Genomic DNA, 12,995 nt, shown 5'->3' on the forward strand with positions numbered 1-12,995 from the left:
GGCTTCACAGATCGAAGCGTCTAAGAGTAGCGAAATTTTGGGGGATCGGATGTAATGGGGTGTTGCGTGTTTGGGGGAAGGTGGAGGTTTCTGCCGTTTGGGGGTCGGTAATGCAGGGAGCTGCGAGGCGAGCAAGGCCGACGGGTAATGATGGCCGCTTGTCGTCCAGTTAGGTTAGGATAGGGCACCGCTAGTAGAAACTACTTTTAAATCCGTGTAATGTGATATTAGTTAATAGTGATTATAAAATCGGACACAACGCAAAGTCGTGGAGAAGATGAGTCAAGAGGTCAACGATGCGAAAGAAGAGAAAGCCTATTTCCTCTCGGTCCTTTCCACCTTCCAAAGTTACAGGTGAGACAAAGAAATCGGTGCCCTTATTTCGGTGTTTGAACAAGATAAAAAGCGTGTCAGCGCGACCCGACCAGACACTTAACCCGAGAATAACACTCGCCCACGCGAACGACGTCACCGCGTTTTTTACCGGTAATAATTGGAACAATTCGAACTTGTTGCAGAGAGCAGTCGCTGCTGCGAATCGAACACAAGGAGAAGTGTCTCGCCACACTCCCCTCATATCACAAAAAGTGGCTGTCCAAGTACAAAGAGGACCTGGACAGGTTCAAAGAGTGCATCGAGAAAAATTCTAAATTTATCCCCATAGTCCTGCAGCATGCCCACACGATTTTTGATAACGTTTACAGCAACGATTGCGCCACGCACGCGGAAATCAAAGTCGGCACCCTGTCTGAGGGGCTGGACAAGGTCCAGTCGGTCTTCAAGCAGCTGATGCGCGACTGGAGCGCGATGGGGGCCGCCGAGCGGAGCCAGTGCTACCAGCCCATCATCGACGAGATCATGCTGCAGTTCCCTGAAGACAAGTTCGACCGGCTGAACGTCAACGTCCTGGTACCCGGGGCGGGGCTGGGGCGGCTGGCTTTCGAGATCGCGACGCTAGGCTTCGCCTGTCAGGGCAACGAATTCAACTTGTTCATGCTCATAGTCTCCTATTACGTGTTGAACCACTGCAAAAAGGTCGACGAGTACATAATCTACCCTTGGATCCACCAATATTGCAACAATCTCAGCGCTGAGCACCAGATGACAAGTGTCAGGTAAATGATTCGAGACAAGTGGTGACTCGAATGACGAGTTTTCTAGATTTCCAGACGTCAAACCGATGCCAACCCCCGATAGCAAGTTCTCGATGACCGCCGGCGACTTCCTGGAGGTGTACACGGACCACGACCAGTGGCACTGCGTCGCCACTTGCTTCTTCATAGACTGCGCCCCCAACGTGGTGCAATTCATCGAGACGATTTACCACATTTTGAAGCCGGGAGGGGTCTGGATCAATCTGGGGCCTCTGTTGTATCACTACTCGGACGTAAAGAACGAGAAGAGTGTCGAGCCGAGCTTCGAAGTCGTCTGTGAAGTCATTAAAAATATAGGTTTCGAAATGGAGCAGTGCAAAACGGGCCTCAAGACTAAATATTGCCAGAATCCCAAGTCTATGCTTCAATACGAATACGACAGCGTCTACTTCGTCTGTCGAAAGTCGTTCGAAGTCAGCAACGGTAACGGAGTAGAGGACGGCAGGGACGAGTTTTTGTAGTTACATGACTGAATTTCAAAAGTACAACATTAATATCTCAAAAATATATCTACAATGTTATTTTCGACATGTTGCGATATGTATATATTTTGTCATGCGAGATCTGACTAAAAATTCATTTTATATAGCAAGTTCGGTATGTACAAATTTGTCTGACCTGCAAGTTGTATTAATTTTTTTCGTTTAGTTTAATTTTTTATTGGAGCGTATTTCAGTTACAGTATGTGTTATTTATCATCTAATAAATGTTACTTGACCTATGTTTCTGTTTTGTGCGCACCTTTGAAATCGCATCAGACGGCGCCATTTTTAACGACGCGTTCTAGGGATTTTTGTTCTGATCGCGCCAAATTGGCAACCCTAGATACCTCAAGAATCAAGTGAGCATTGTCTGTCACGTTTTTTCATCAAAAACATCAGTTTTCACATATTTCGTCGTAATTACCAAATTATCAGGTAATTTTCCACTGAAACCGTATTATTTTCCGCGTGACACCTTCCTTTTTGCCCGATCGAGTCGCGGGAGTTGAGGTTAGGTTTAATCGTGTTTTTGTAGTATGTCGAGCCGAGAAGGGGGTAAGAAAAAACCGCTGAAGCAACCCAAGAAAGAACAGAAGGAAATGGATGAGTCCGACATGGCCCACAAGCAGAAGTTGAAGGAACAGCAGAAAGCGTTACAGGAGGCCAAAACCAAGGCAGCCCAGAAGGGCCCCCTGGTCGGGGGCGGCATTAAAAAATCAGGGAAAAAGTGACAATTCCGAATGCCAAGTGATACATTTCATCTCGTTTCAGCCCCTTATTGATATTTTGTAATAAACATGTAACAAACAGCGCCAAATAAAACCATTTCATGACCCCAATTTGAGTTGATTGTTGGGGGCGCACGGGTAGGTGCGGGGATCGACGACGACCCAGTCGCGGGTGCTACGGTCCAGGAATGAATCGGTGACAGTTTCGTTTGGGGCCCAGAACGAAGAGTGATCGATGTAAAAATTGGTGGGGTTTGAAATTGGCGCCGGTTGCGCGCACGTTGTACCCCTTCCACTGGGTTCTGGCCAAGGCTGACTTGACAAACAGCTGACTAGTTACAGGAGAACCTGCGAGCTGTCAACATACCATAACAAAGTAGGCTCTGCCAGTGCATTGTCTCAGAAACTTTAAAAAAACTCCCAAGATGTGTACCAAAAGACTAAAAAACTCTTACTGCAGTGTGGTTATATAGCATATGAGTAACCTGTGAAGAGATTGGGGTGCAACACAAAGGTAATTAATATTTGTATTTTTTGTTGTTTGTTGCATGCGGTCGGGTGCCATTTTGTCTGGTGGATTTTATAAATAAATTGGTGGTTTAATGCCCTTTTGCGCCTCGTCTGGGAGGAAGTCTGCGTGGATTGCCGTTATAATGGACGACACCGATTTGCATACGAGCCGTGTCCTAATTAAGGCATATGCTCGGTACTGTTACACGGTTACGCTGTTACATTTCGGACACTGTTACACTTTGCGAAAATGCGTACGACAGGTGGATGGCACTTACGCAACCACACCACCATTAGAAAAACTCCGGTGAAAGTTATTTATTTTTATGTAATTCGCGCGAGCAATTAATTTTACACTGTAACGATCGCTAAAGTGGCGGCGATATTACCATTGGTGTACTTGTTACTGCAAAACGCTTAATTTGTGACCGGCTGTGGACCCCCTGCTCGGAAAAAACCAGTGGCGTGTTCAAATTTGAATCCGAGGGGTGACAGGGCCGGATCGATACAAAAGCCATAACCGACACTTTCCCTATTGCAAAATTCTTGTTTTAAGCGGATGCAATCACCCCTGAAATTAGACGTGATTCATAAAGTTCACTCCGGGTTTGGACTGTTAATCACCACTTTTCCAGGAAAAGTGCATTTGCAACCGGGAAATTTTCCGCTAGATCAATACAGGTACGGTCGCTTTTCTAATTAAAACCAACAGTGGGATTGTGCGATTTTTGCAACGAAAAAAAATGCCTAAAAACTCTTTTTTTGTCTTTGTCTCATAAATAATTTATCTTGTTCCAAACTAGCACAAAACCGGTGGCGTAGGTGTGTATGAATAGTAATGTAACTGTGGCAGATTTTCCACTGTACAAACACTTCCACAGACAACGATCTTGTCGTGAATTGAAGACGATAACGCAATGAGACGAAACATCTCGACCGCTCTAGATAAGCGGACCTCAATTGTTGAACTACTCCAACTAATATTTTTATCGAGTTTTGTTCCCGTTGTTTATTATAATTATCACCATCATACTTATTTTTTGTGAGTTTACAGTGTACTGCTAATATGTTGTGCTATAATAGTAAACAATTATTTGCAATTAAATGCAAAAGAAAGTTCCACCGGGTAAACTAGTTTTTCAGTTGCAATAATAACGCGGAAAAATCTAGATAGCCCAGTTAATGTGTTGCTCAAGGGATGGCCGTGTGAAACTGTGACATTTGTAATAATCGCGCACAATACCACGTGTGCTCGCATTGCTTTTATCCTGTTTACGCGTCGAATTGATAAATCCACGAAAACAGTATCGCCACCCGGAAGTAGATAAATGCGGTGGAAAACATTTTCTTTGGTGTCCAAAAAGAGATGTTTCGAAAGTGAGACGGCGATCATCGACGACACCAATCAAAAGTTTTCCGAAAAGATAAAATGTGTAAGCTCGGCTAAATATAGATCCGTCAGGTTTGCTGAACAAGCTATTGAATCGTCAGTGTCAGTGTCAGTCACAGTTTAACATTAAAATTATGATTCTAAATATAAAAATTCCGATATTTTGAGGATGGGTGTTGGTAGGCGTGCTCAGCACGTAGAGGTATAAATTAAAATTGAATTCTGTAAATTTTGACGTTTGGTAGAACGAGATTAATTATTTCGTAAAGATGTGGACATCACGTGGTACAGCGCTTAGGGGAGTATTGTGGAAATCGAGAGTCCGCCCATGCTCTTCTTGTTTTGACTAGATTTCACATGTTCTGTGGCAAGAAGCTGAAATAAAATGTATTTTCACCCATAATTAAGAAGACTCCGCTAGTTTCGATGGAACAGATCTCACGAATTAAAAATTTTGCGATAAATGGAGTAGTTTGGAAATAAGAAACTGATAATGTTTTTAAATAGATTTATTATGGGTAGGTGTGTTGGACACACAGATTTGTTAAAAATCTTACTTGAACTTTGTAAAGAGGGGTTCTTTGAAGCTTCAACAACCTCAACAAGCAGAATCGAAAGATAAGATTGTTTTAAAACCGGAGATAAGTGAGATATGGACATCACGTGGCATCGCGCTTAAGGGATTATTGTAGAATCGTGGTTCCGCCCATACAATTTTCGTTGCGAATAAATTTAACATACTTCACAGCAACATAATGAAAAAAAAAATAAAATTTTTTGATAGGATGGAGTTTACAAATCTATTCAAACATTTTATTTAAAATCTATCAAGGACAAAGATTATTTTTGATGTAGATTACTGAGATATGGATTGACACTAGACTTACGGACTGTTGTGGAAATTAAAGCTCCTCCCCCACTCTTTATTTTATTTAGGTCAAATTAAAGTTTACATAATAAATAAAGCAGTTCATAAACAAATTATGAATCTTTTTGTCAACAAAATGATTCGTGGAGGTTGTTACAAATTACAATTGAATTAACTTAGAGCTAAAAAATTGCTTTAAAAGGGATAACTGAAATACGGACATCACGTGGTATCGCTTCTTAAGGAACCATTGGAGAAATCGAAGCTCCGCCCATATTTTGCCTAAACTCGACGACAAGAATCTGAAAAAACTTCTAATCACGAAGCAGAAACAGACCAATTACTCCCGAGTCTAATAATTGTTTTTGTTCACACGTCCTGGATTAAAGTTAATTTATAACACTTGTGTGGAAACGGTTTCTTTAATTTATATAATAGAATAATCCCGAGTGATTTAGTGGCGGAGCACGTCTTATTAATAGGTTAGTCTGTTTTGACTCTTGCGCACCATATTTACATGTGCCGCTTGGATATTGATGAATCGTACTCCGCTCCTCCCACAACAGTCAGCGTCAAATCGACCGACTGTAGGTACCAAAATGCTTGTTTTGCAGATTCATGAATATTTTTAAAGACAGGTGAAAAAGTGAATCATCTGTAAAAATAATGGAAACAGTGAAAGTTGCGTTCTTCATGAAATTCATATTTTTGAAAACGTCATTTTTACTTGTTAATTCTCAATTTGTATGAGTTTAAGTACCGAAAGGTAGATCGGCAATCTTCGCATCTTCACCTTGAAAGTCGCGCGACCTATTATTATTATCGATCAACAATCAAGTGAGACGCTAAAATGATAAAGAAAATCCACATTGACTTGCATAAAATGGTAAACGTTGCGAAGGTCGCATGACTATACCTTATACCTCGCCTTGTTCGCCACGCGATGAGTCAAGACAAGTCAAGACGTGAGTTGTCAAAGACGCTCCGAAGAACTCCGGGGATGTCTCTCGTGGTGCAAGTCCCAGGGACAAATTAAAGAAAGCGACACGATGTCAACTAGTCCTCCAATCAAGATAAGCTTGAAACTTGTTGAATTAATTCTGACATGACAAACGCGGAAGGGGGTTATCTGTCCGGGTGCCGCTTCGAAATGTAAATTTTTCAATTACCGGCCTCACTTATCGAAATCCACCGTGAAATTAAGAGCAACAAAGTCAAGACCATCGGCAGTGTTGCGCCGCAGTCTCCACTTCAAGGTAACTTTTGCGCAATTAGCCTTTTTGGGTCGCGCCGCTCTCATTACAAATTTCACACGGCGAACGCAAAAAGTACTAATTCGATCGGCGTTACCAAACTCAGCAAAAACGCACGCAATATTGCTACGAGTAAAAGTACGAATGGAAAGTTCGACTCGGCTGGAATTGAAGTGATTATTTGATATTGCGCTTACGTCACGACGGAAATGGGCTAATGGAGACGAAATCCGGGTTCCTGGTGGAGATGTGCGGATGCGTGATGGGCCGGAGCGGAGCGCGTCGCCGAACCGCAACGTGTGGGATGGCGGGCTGACCCAAAAATGGTACCGAGCCCAGTTGCGACGTGTGGTAGAACCATGGCTCGGAGCAGATGGGTTCACCGTTACTCGTGGGACTGACTTTCAGTGCGAGAGCTTTTCTGCACAGGGACGGGTCCAGGTGACCGAAAAACGAGGAGGTGCAAGGGACGGACTCAGTAAAAAAATAAAAAACGCGATTTTTCTTTTGTTTTCAATCAGCATTCGAGGAAGTGGTGCAAGTGTATAGAAGAAATTACAAAGTGTATCGAAGAAACTAAAATTGCTTCCCATGGTGCCAGGCTTACTCTGTTAAAAGATTTTTTTTTTTTTTGAAAAATTGTTATGACATTTGCTGTACTTGATGTTCAAATGTTTTAATTCTTTAATGATACAAAAAAAAAAACATCAAAATTTATGTGGACGTTCAAGATCAGTTGATATATGTATTTGTTTATCTCTCTTTTGAATTTGAGACAACTTTTCCGTTACCATTTTTATAATAAAAATAACGAGATATATAGTTATATAGTTCAATTATTTCGTCAAACTACATATTTAAAGATTTAGCGTTTGAAACCTTAGGCCCTTGGTGCAAAGAAACCATCGATTTCATTAATGTCATAGGGAAATCGACTTCAGGCGATTCAAAATCAAAGAAATTACTTTTTGAGAGGATTTCCCTTGCCATTTAACGTGGAAACGCTGCAAGCATTCAGGGCACTTTTCCAGATTCCGCATTATTATCGGAAATTTTTGCATTGTAAATCAAAAATGTTATGTAATTATGTTATCCTTTCTATTTTATTATTAATTAATAAAAATAATTGAAACTTAAAAAATAAGAGTGAATTTATGTCTCCCAAATCTCTTTTCCAAAATAGTCAAGATCATTAAATTATGTTATTTATCGAGCTCTTTTACATTGCAGGTTGTGTTTCTAGTTGTATGTTTTGACGTTTCCTTCAGATACATAACCTTACTTTTACTTATTTACTTAAAGTACAATGTCGCATTAAAAAACCGAGAAAAACTGTCGTTGGTTGATTACTTCTAAAAAGAATTTGCTTTTTGCGCTACTGAATAAGTGACGTTTGACGTCTATGATCTGACAACTGATGAAGCTGCGTCATGCGTTACTGGAAACAAAAGCAGGCACCACTTGACTATATATTTTTTTTTTAACGCTTTTTATTTTTGAGCAAAGATATGTATTTACTTTTGGTGTTTAATAAAATCAATTACAGAGACCTTTATTTCTACAGTTCAAATAAAGATGACAGTTTTTATCAAGAGAGCTGTTGTTGCAAGCCCAAAATAGTAATAATCAAAACATTAATAATGATAAAAAATATATATGTACAAATAATTAAAGATAATACGAGATTGGCGCAGAGAATGATATAAATAATGTAAATAAATATACAACAATATAATCAAATAATAACGGGTAGGCTTGTAGTAGTGAGATTTTTTTTAATTAAGTTGTATGTAGTAATGTTAAATTAAGAGGTACAGTGGCGCCACATGCGGGTTTTGGTACGGGACAGGTCAGGTCAGTAACCTCCAGGAAATATGCTTTAAAACAAGCAAACCGCATTGGTGTACGTTTTATAAAATATGATAAACAGGGTGTATTTTTAAAATGAGCGGAAATTTTACCTACGGGGTTGTGGGACAACGTAGAAGACCAAAAGCGATTAAAAAAAATGTAGCTCAAAAAATAAATGTCATTTTATTTTTTGACAGAATTTTTTTAATATTTTTTCCGAGTTCTACATGAAGTCAGTAGCTCGTGGTTAAAATTTTTTCAAGCATTTCAATAACACCCTGTATAAAATAAGATTGTATTAATTTTATTTCCCATAAAAATATATGTCCCGTCGTTACGCCACTGGCAGTATTTCGCCCATTCTTATTTTAACATTACTCAAGAACAACATTTGTACAGAGATGTTACCCACTAAAATATTGAATGCTTTTGTTATTTTTGGCACACCCTGTATACTTGCTGTCATATCTGGAGAACCCTTTGTCGGTTGTTCCGAAACTTGGACAAATATTTTTCTTGCAAATATCGTACGGTTAAACCCGAGCCTCGCAGGTTGTGATCAGAGAAATTTCCTGATAATTTTCTATATTTTGAAAAATAAACAAACCCGAGTGAACAGTTGGGTAATTTTTAAATGCAAGGAGAGCCACCAAACAAATTTCACATCCGGTACTGTCAATCAATGACAATTCGTTGATAAACGGTTTTTTATTTGTCAATCCACACTCTTCTACATTTGGAACGATAAATGTTGAACCACCCTCGTATTTCGCAATTTTTCATTTTACTTTCCGTCAACTAAAGTATACATATTTGTCCACGCTTACGTCTAGACTAATTATAACATTTCTATTTTCCAAAATTTATTATGAGAATTTCAAAAACATACAAAAAGAAATTGTTCGTCTTATTTGAAATGACACAGTTAAGCTCGTTTTGTTAGTCAGTCTGCAGTCTGCGTCTTTGTCATTCTCATTGCATTATGATCCGGTGACCCGGCATCCAGGCCGCATCAATTTATCGTTACGGATGTCACAATCAAGCAGTGATAAAATTGATAATTTTTTCTTGACTTTCATGCTTCACTCTTATTCTTTTTCTAAACTGTTTGGGCTTCGGGCATGATCCAATTTTTGCCAAGACCTCTCCCAGACCAATCCAGAACCAGCGACACGAATCTAATTATGTCCAATTTTGCATATTTGAACCGATTTCAATTAGAAGCTCGTGTCTTGACGTAATCCGTCGTGTTGTAATGGGACTACTTGAGGGAGCATGCGCCACTTAAATGCTCGACTAAATTTAGTAACCGGATTTTTTATTTATTCAACGTAAATGAGAAACGTTGGCTCATCGCAAATAACAAAACTAGCTGCACCTGACACGTTCGCACCGTTCATTGTTGCATTATGCACTTGACGTCCCTGCAAGCAGCAGGAATTTCGAAATCCCCTGCTTGGAGATGACCAAGCAGGATTTCTTCGTCCTGAGCTTGGTACACGTCTTTAATTTCTTCCCGTTGGACATGGTGTTTTTCAGGCTGATAAATCGCCAGTGTTGTAGACAAGTTTGTGATGGTGTTTCGCCAACTTCTTGCGACAGCGGCGGTTTTGTTCTTGTGCGTTTAGTGTGATGTCTTTGTTCCACACCTAAATGCAGATATTGTTCTCTTGGCCGGTTCTTGTTCATGTTGAAGCAGCGTGACCACGTGTTTTATTCATGTTTTCATTTCTCTTATCTCTCCTTATCAGTTGTTGTGATCCTTCCGATTTTTTTTTTAGAACTCAAGACGACTCGGTCTAAGCCTCTTCGCTCCCAAGACCTGTCACGCACCTGTACTTTTCTGTTACATATTTATTTTTAACTTGTACCGAACGTGGAAAAAAGGAAAGTTTTTTTAAACGTCGCTGATTGATCCAGATTTGCCGGTGTTTTTCTTGGCCGATTGTTAAAAGCAACAAAAAATCCTGAATGGAAATCGGAAATGACGCTTGCTTTACTTTTCGTCTCACAATAACAGATAATTTGGCAGAGTTTTATGCGAAGCCAACAAAGAACTCAGAAATAAAATCGCTAAACGGGGACCTCCCAGATGAGTGGGAACCTTTGTTTCCGTTTTTCTTGCTTGTTGTTTGGCACTTATAATTATTTGTGTTTTAAGCCAGATTTTGTTTGTTTAAAAGTTTCAGTTAATCAGTTATAGAAGAATAAAATATTCCACATTTACATGCGAAAAGATTCCTGGTATTCGCAAGGCGTTCGACTCGCTGCGCTCGTACTCAAACCAGCCATACTTGTTCCGTAAAACTCACTTTTCTAAACTAGTTGCGAAATATGCTATTATTAAATCAAATTAGATTCTGCTCATGTCATTACTGTTTTATCGAGTAATTGACCGCTAAATAGAAAGTGTAATTTACGAACAGTCTGTATATACACTCTTCTCTTGTGTAACGTATGATTATCGATGTAAAATCTCAAATGATTAATTGTCACCAGTCCTGTGGGCTTGGCAATTAATTTTAAATTAATTTCACCCAACACAATTAACGAACCGTCAGAAAACAAATAAATTCAAAGTTACTACACTGTGGTTACAAATTAACGAATGACGTTCGCGTATCCTTGTAGCTCGTTGTAATGGCAAGAATCACATTTGATTGTCGTGAAAGTTGCCAAGTTGGCTGAGTTCTTCGTTCTTGTGTGAAGCCAACAGACGCAGATTTTGCATTTTTCTTTGAAAACTAATCAAGAAAGTAAATAGTGAGAGAAGAGGCGACACCATTTTTGGTTTTCCGTCTAGTTTTTGCTCGTCACATTTGACACTAATTAACTTTTGGAACCGGAACGTCTCATTTGTCAAATGACTTGAGGTTGGCGATTTTGACAAGTCGAGCCGAGCATCACGATTCTTTAGTCGACCCATCCATCTAATTTTCTTTGATGGGCTGACAAACGAGCTTAATGAAAGTAAATTGGATAAGGTCGGCGATCTTCGAGATCCGCATCTGAACGATAATCAAGAGAAAGCAGTTATTATATTTTGTTGTGCTCCCCAATTAATCGCCATTGAACGTGCATCCATTAACGCACGTCCCTCTCCTGGATGGAATTTTCCCGGTGAAAACTCCTAACGCACTTTCCCCGATAAGCCAAGTTCACGATCGATCTTGGCGAGGTCGTTTACATCCATTGTCACGGCGAGGCGGATCTTTCGGTGTGTTTTTCTAATTTTTGACGCGGCCAATAATCGCACCGAAATAAGCTTCAGGCAACGACCCCGAGCTTGAAAGGATTTCGCCTGCCACCTTATTTGGCTTCAATCGCAACCGTCAATCTCTTCGAACCGGTGGGATTTTGGAGAAGTGCCACGCTCGGAACTCCAAACCGCAAATGTAAACGGTTCCGCAGCAAAAATAGCACATGCACGTCGGCTGCATTCCGGATTTTCGCTTGCCCCGGAAGATGTAATCGGTACCAAAACAAAATTTCCGCGATCTTGTCGCTTGAAAATCGCGAAACAACTTGTCTGGAACCAAGAGAAATCACGAGGTGCCAGGTCTGGACCGTAAGGTGCTGTGGTTATGCCGCTTTAGCTTCTTCGGGGATATCTTGGAGAACCAGGCACGACCAGCTGGATAAAATAAACTGTAATAGAACGTGACTGTGGCAAATGTGCTCACTCTTGTGCTCTAAAAGAAACTAGTAGAAAACATTGTTGAATCCCTCTGGTGGGAGATTTTTCTCTTCCTCTTCTTGCTTGTCTTGCAAATAAGCACTCTCACGCCCCCAGACTCGTTTGAAAATTTGTAGAAAATCCGCTCAGTGGTAGTCTGGTTCGCTTCAGCGCCCATCTGGGCATAAAAATCGGTCGAAAGTGCGCCGCTCCTCGTGGAGAAAATATAATTCCAGCGTTTATTTTTGTCACAGACGTACAAATATGTACAGACTTCCTGCGGGTGATGGTTCGATCGAAGGTTGGACCCGATTAATTCCACCAGACCATTGACAATCCTTTTGGCATGCTGGTGCATTTTACGTAATACGATTATGAATTGACCTTGCCGGTTTTTCTTTTTATTGGCGGCTTAATTGCTTTTTTAAGATAATACAAGCTCGACACCGCTAGACCTGTTCCTTTTCACTCCGAAAGAGCAAGTTGTGATTTATTATGAGTTTTTGGAGGTTGGCACCTCGCGGATTACTTAAGCGCGACAAGTGTGCCAACATCTCATTGTCAAAATAACCAGTCGGAGGCGGTTTTCTAACCCGGATCGGGTCTTGAAAAGTCGGCTTTTGTTGTTTGGACGTGCGTCGGTTGTGAAAAGCAAAAAAAAAAAACATTAAAGTCGCGATTTCAGCTGACGCGGACAATCCCATAACCTCACTTTCCAAAAACGGATTATGACAGTTGCGGTTACTTATCACAGACGCACGTCACGATAACACTATTAATTCAACGCCAACTCCAATCCAATAATTATTTTTCCTTCATCCAAATCAATCATGATGGTCTTATTGATCGATTGTTAACATTATCGCTATTTTATTGATTACTGGAAGGTGCAGTCATCAGTTATTATTTACTCGAAATTTTATTTGCCACGTATTAACGAAACATAAAATTATTCATATCTACTAATTAATTCTTTTGTTTTTATTAGTTAATGACTTATATCTTGCGAAGTTAATTAGTTTGAGAATTTCCCTGTCATGGTACTTATTTCTTTTTTTTTTTCACTTATGCAGAGATAAAATT

General features: G+C 40.2%; 3 protein-coding genes across 4 annotated transcripts in view; all 3 read left to right on the plus strand.

The window, feature by feature from the left end:
- Positions 1 to 117: 117 nt before the first annotated feature.
- LOC138123941 (carnosine N-methyltransferase) lies at positions 118 to 1,876 on the plus strand. Of its 2 annotated transcripts, none has more exons than XM_069038805.1 (3): positions 118 to 354; positions 705 to 1,115; positions 1,162 to 1,876. In XM_069038805.1, the coding sequence occupies exons 1-3, from the start codon at positions 278 to 280 to the stop codon at positions 1,613 to 1,615; spliced, it is 942 nt and encodes a 313-aa protein (XP_068894906.1). In that variant the 5' UTR covers positions 118 to 277; the 3' UTR covers positions 1,616 to 1,876. The 2 variants fall into 2 exon arrangements, with proteins under 2 accessions (XP_068894906.1, XP_068894905.1); XM_069038804.1 differs by having other exon boundaries at positions 119 to 354; positions 519 to 1,115.
- Positions 1,877 to 1,919: 43 nt separating this feature from the next.
- LOC138123946 (translation machinery-associated protein 7 homolog) lies at positions 1,920 to 2,475 on the plus strand. Its single transcript, XM_069038813.1, has 2 exons — positions 1,920 to 2,071; positions 2,172 to 2,475. The coding sequence occupies exon 2, from the start codon at positions 2,173 to 2,175 to the stop codon at positions 2,365 to 2,367; it is 195 nt and encodes a 64-aa protein (XP_068894914.1). The 5' UTR covers positions 1,920 to 2,071; position 2,172; the 3' UTR covers positions 2,368 to 2,475.
- Positions 2,476 to 2,620: 145 nt separating this feature from the next.
- atos (atossa) overlaps positions 2,621 to 12,995 on the plus strand; it is a 34,192-nt gene continuing 23,817 nt past the window's right edge. The window contains exon 1 of the mRNA XM_069038796.1: positions 2,621 to 2,878. The gene's annotated coding sequence lies outside the window, so the exon portion shown is untranslated. The remainder of the gene's footprint in view (positions 2,879 to 12,995) is intronic.

Source organism: Tenebrio molitor, chromosome 2 (genome assembly GCF_963966145.1).
Source record: "Tenebrio molitor chromosome 2, icTenMoli1.1, whole genome shotgun sequence".
NCBI classification, from domain to species: domain Eukaryota; kingdom Metazoa; phylum Arthropoda; class Insecta; order Coleoptera; family Tenebrionidae; genus Tenebrio; species Tenebrio molitor.

What these genes read in the sequence shown, in the direction of transcription:
- LOC138123941 (XM_069038804.1), top strand. Translation starts at nt 278, where the DNA reads ATGAGTCAAGAGGTCAACGATGCGAAAGAAGAGAAAGCCTATTTCCTC. An exon ending in TCCACCTTCCAAAGTTACAG is followed by an intron (nt 355 to 518) that starts GTGAGACAAAGA and finishes AACTTGTTGCAG; the next exon opens with AGAGCAGTCGCTGCTGCGAA. An exon ending in CACCAGATGACAAGTGTCAG is followed by an intron (nt 1,116 to 1,161) that starts GTAAATGATTCG and finishes CGAGTTTTCTAG; the next exon opens with ATTTCCAGACGTCAAACCGA.
- LOC138123946 (XM_069038813.1), top strand. Translation starts at nt 2,173, where the DNA reads ATGTCGAGCCGAGAAGGGGGTAAGAAAAAACCGCTGAAGCAACCCAAG.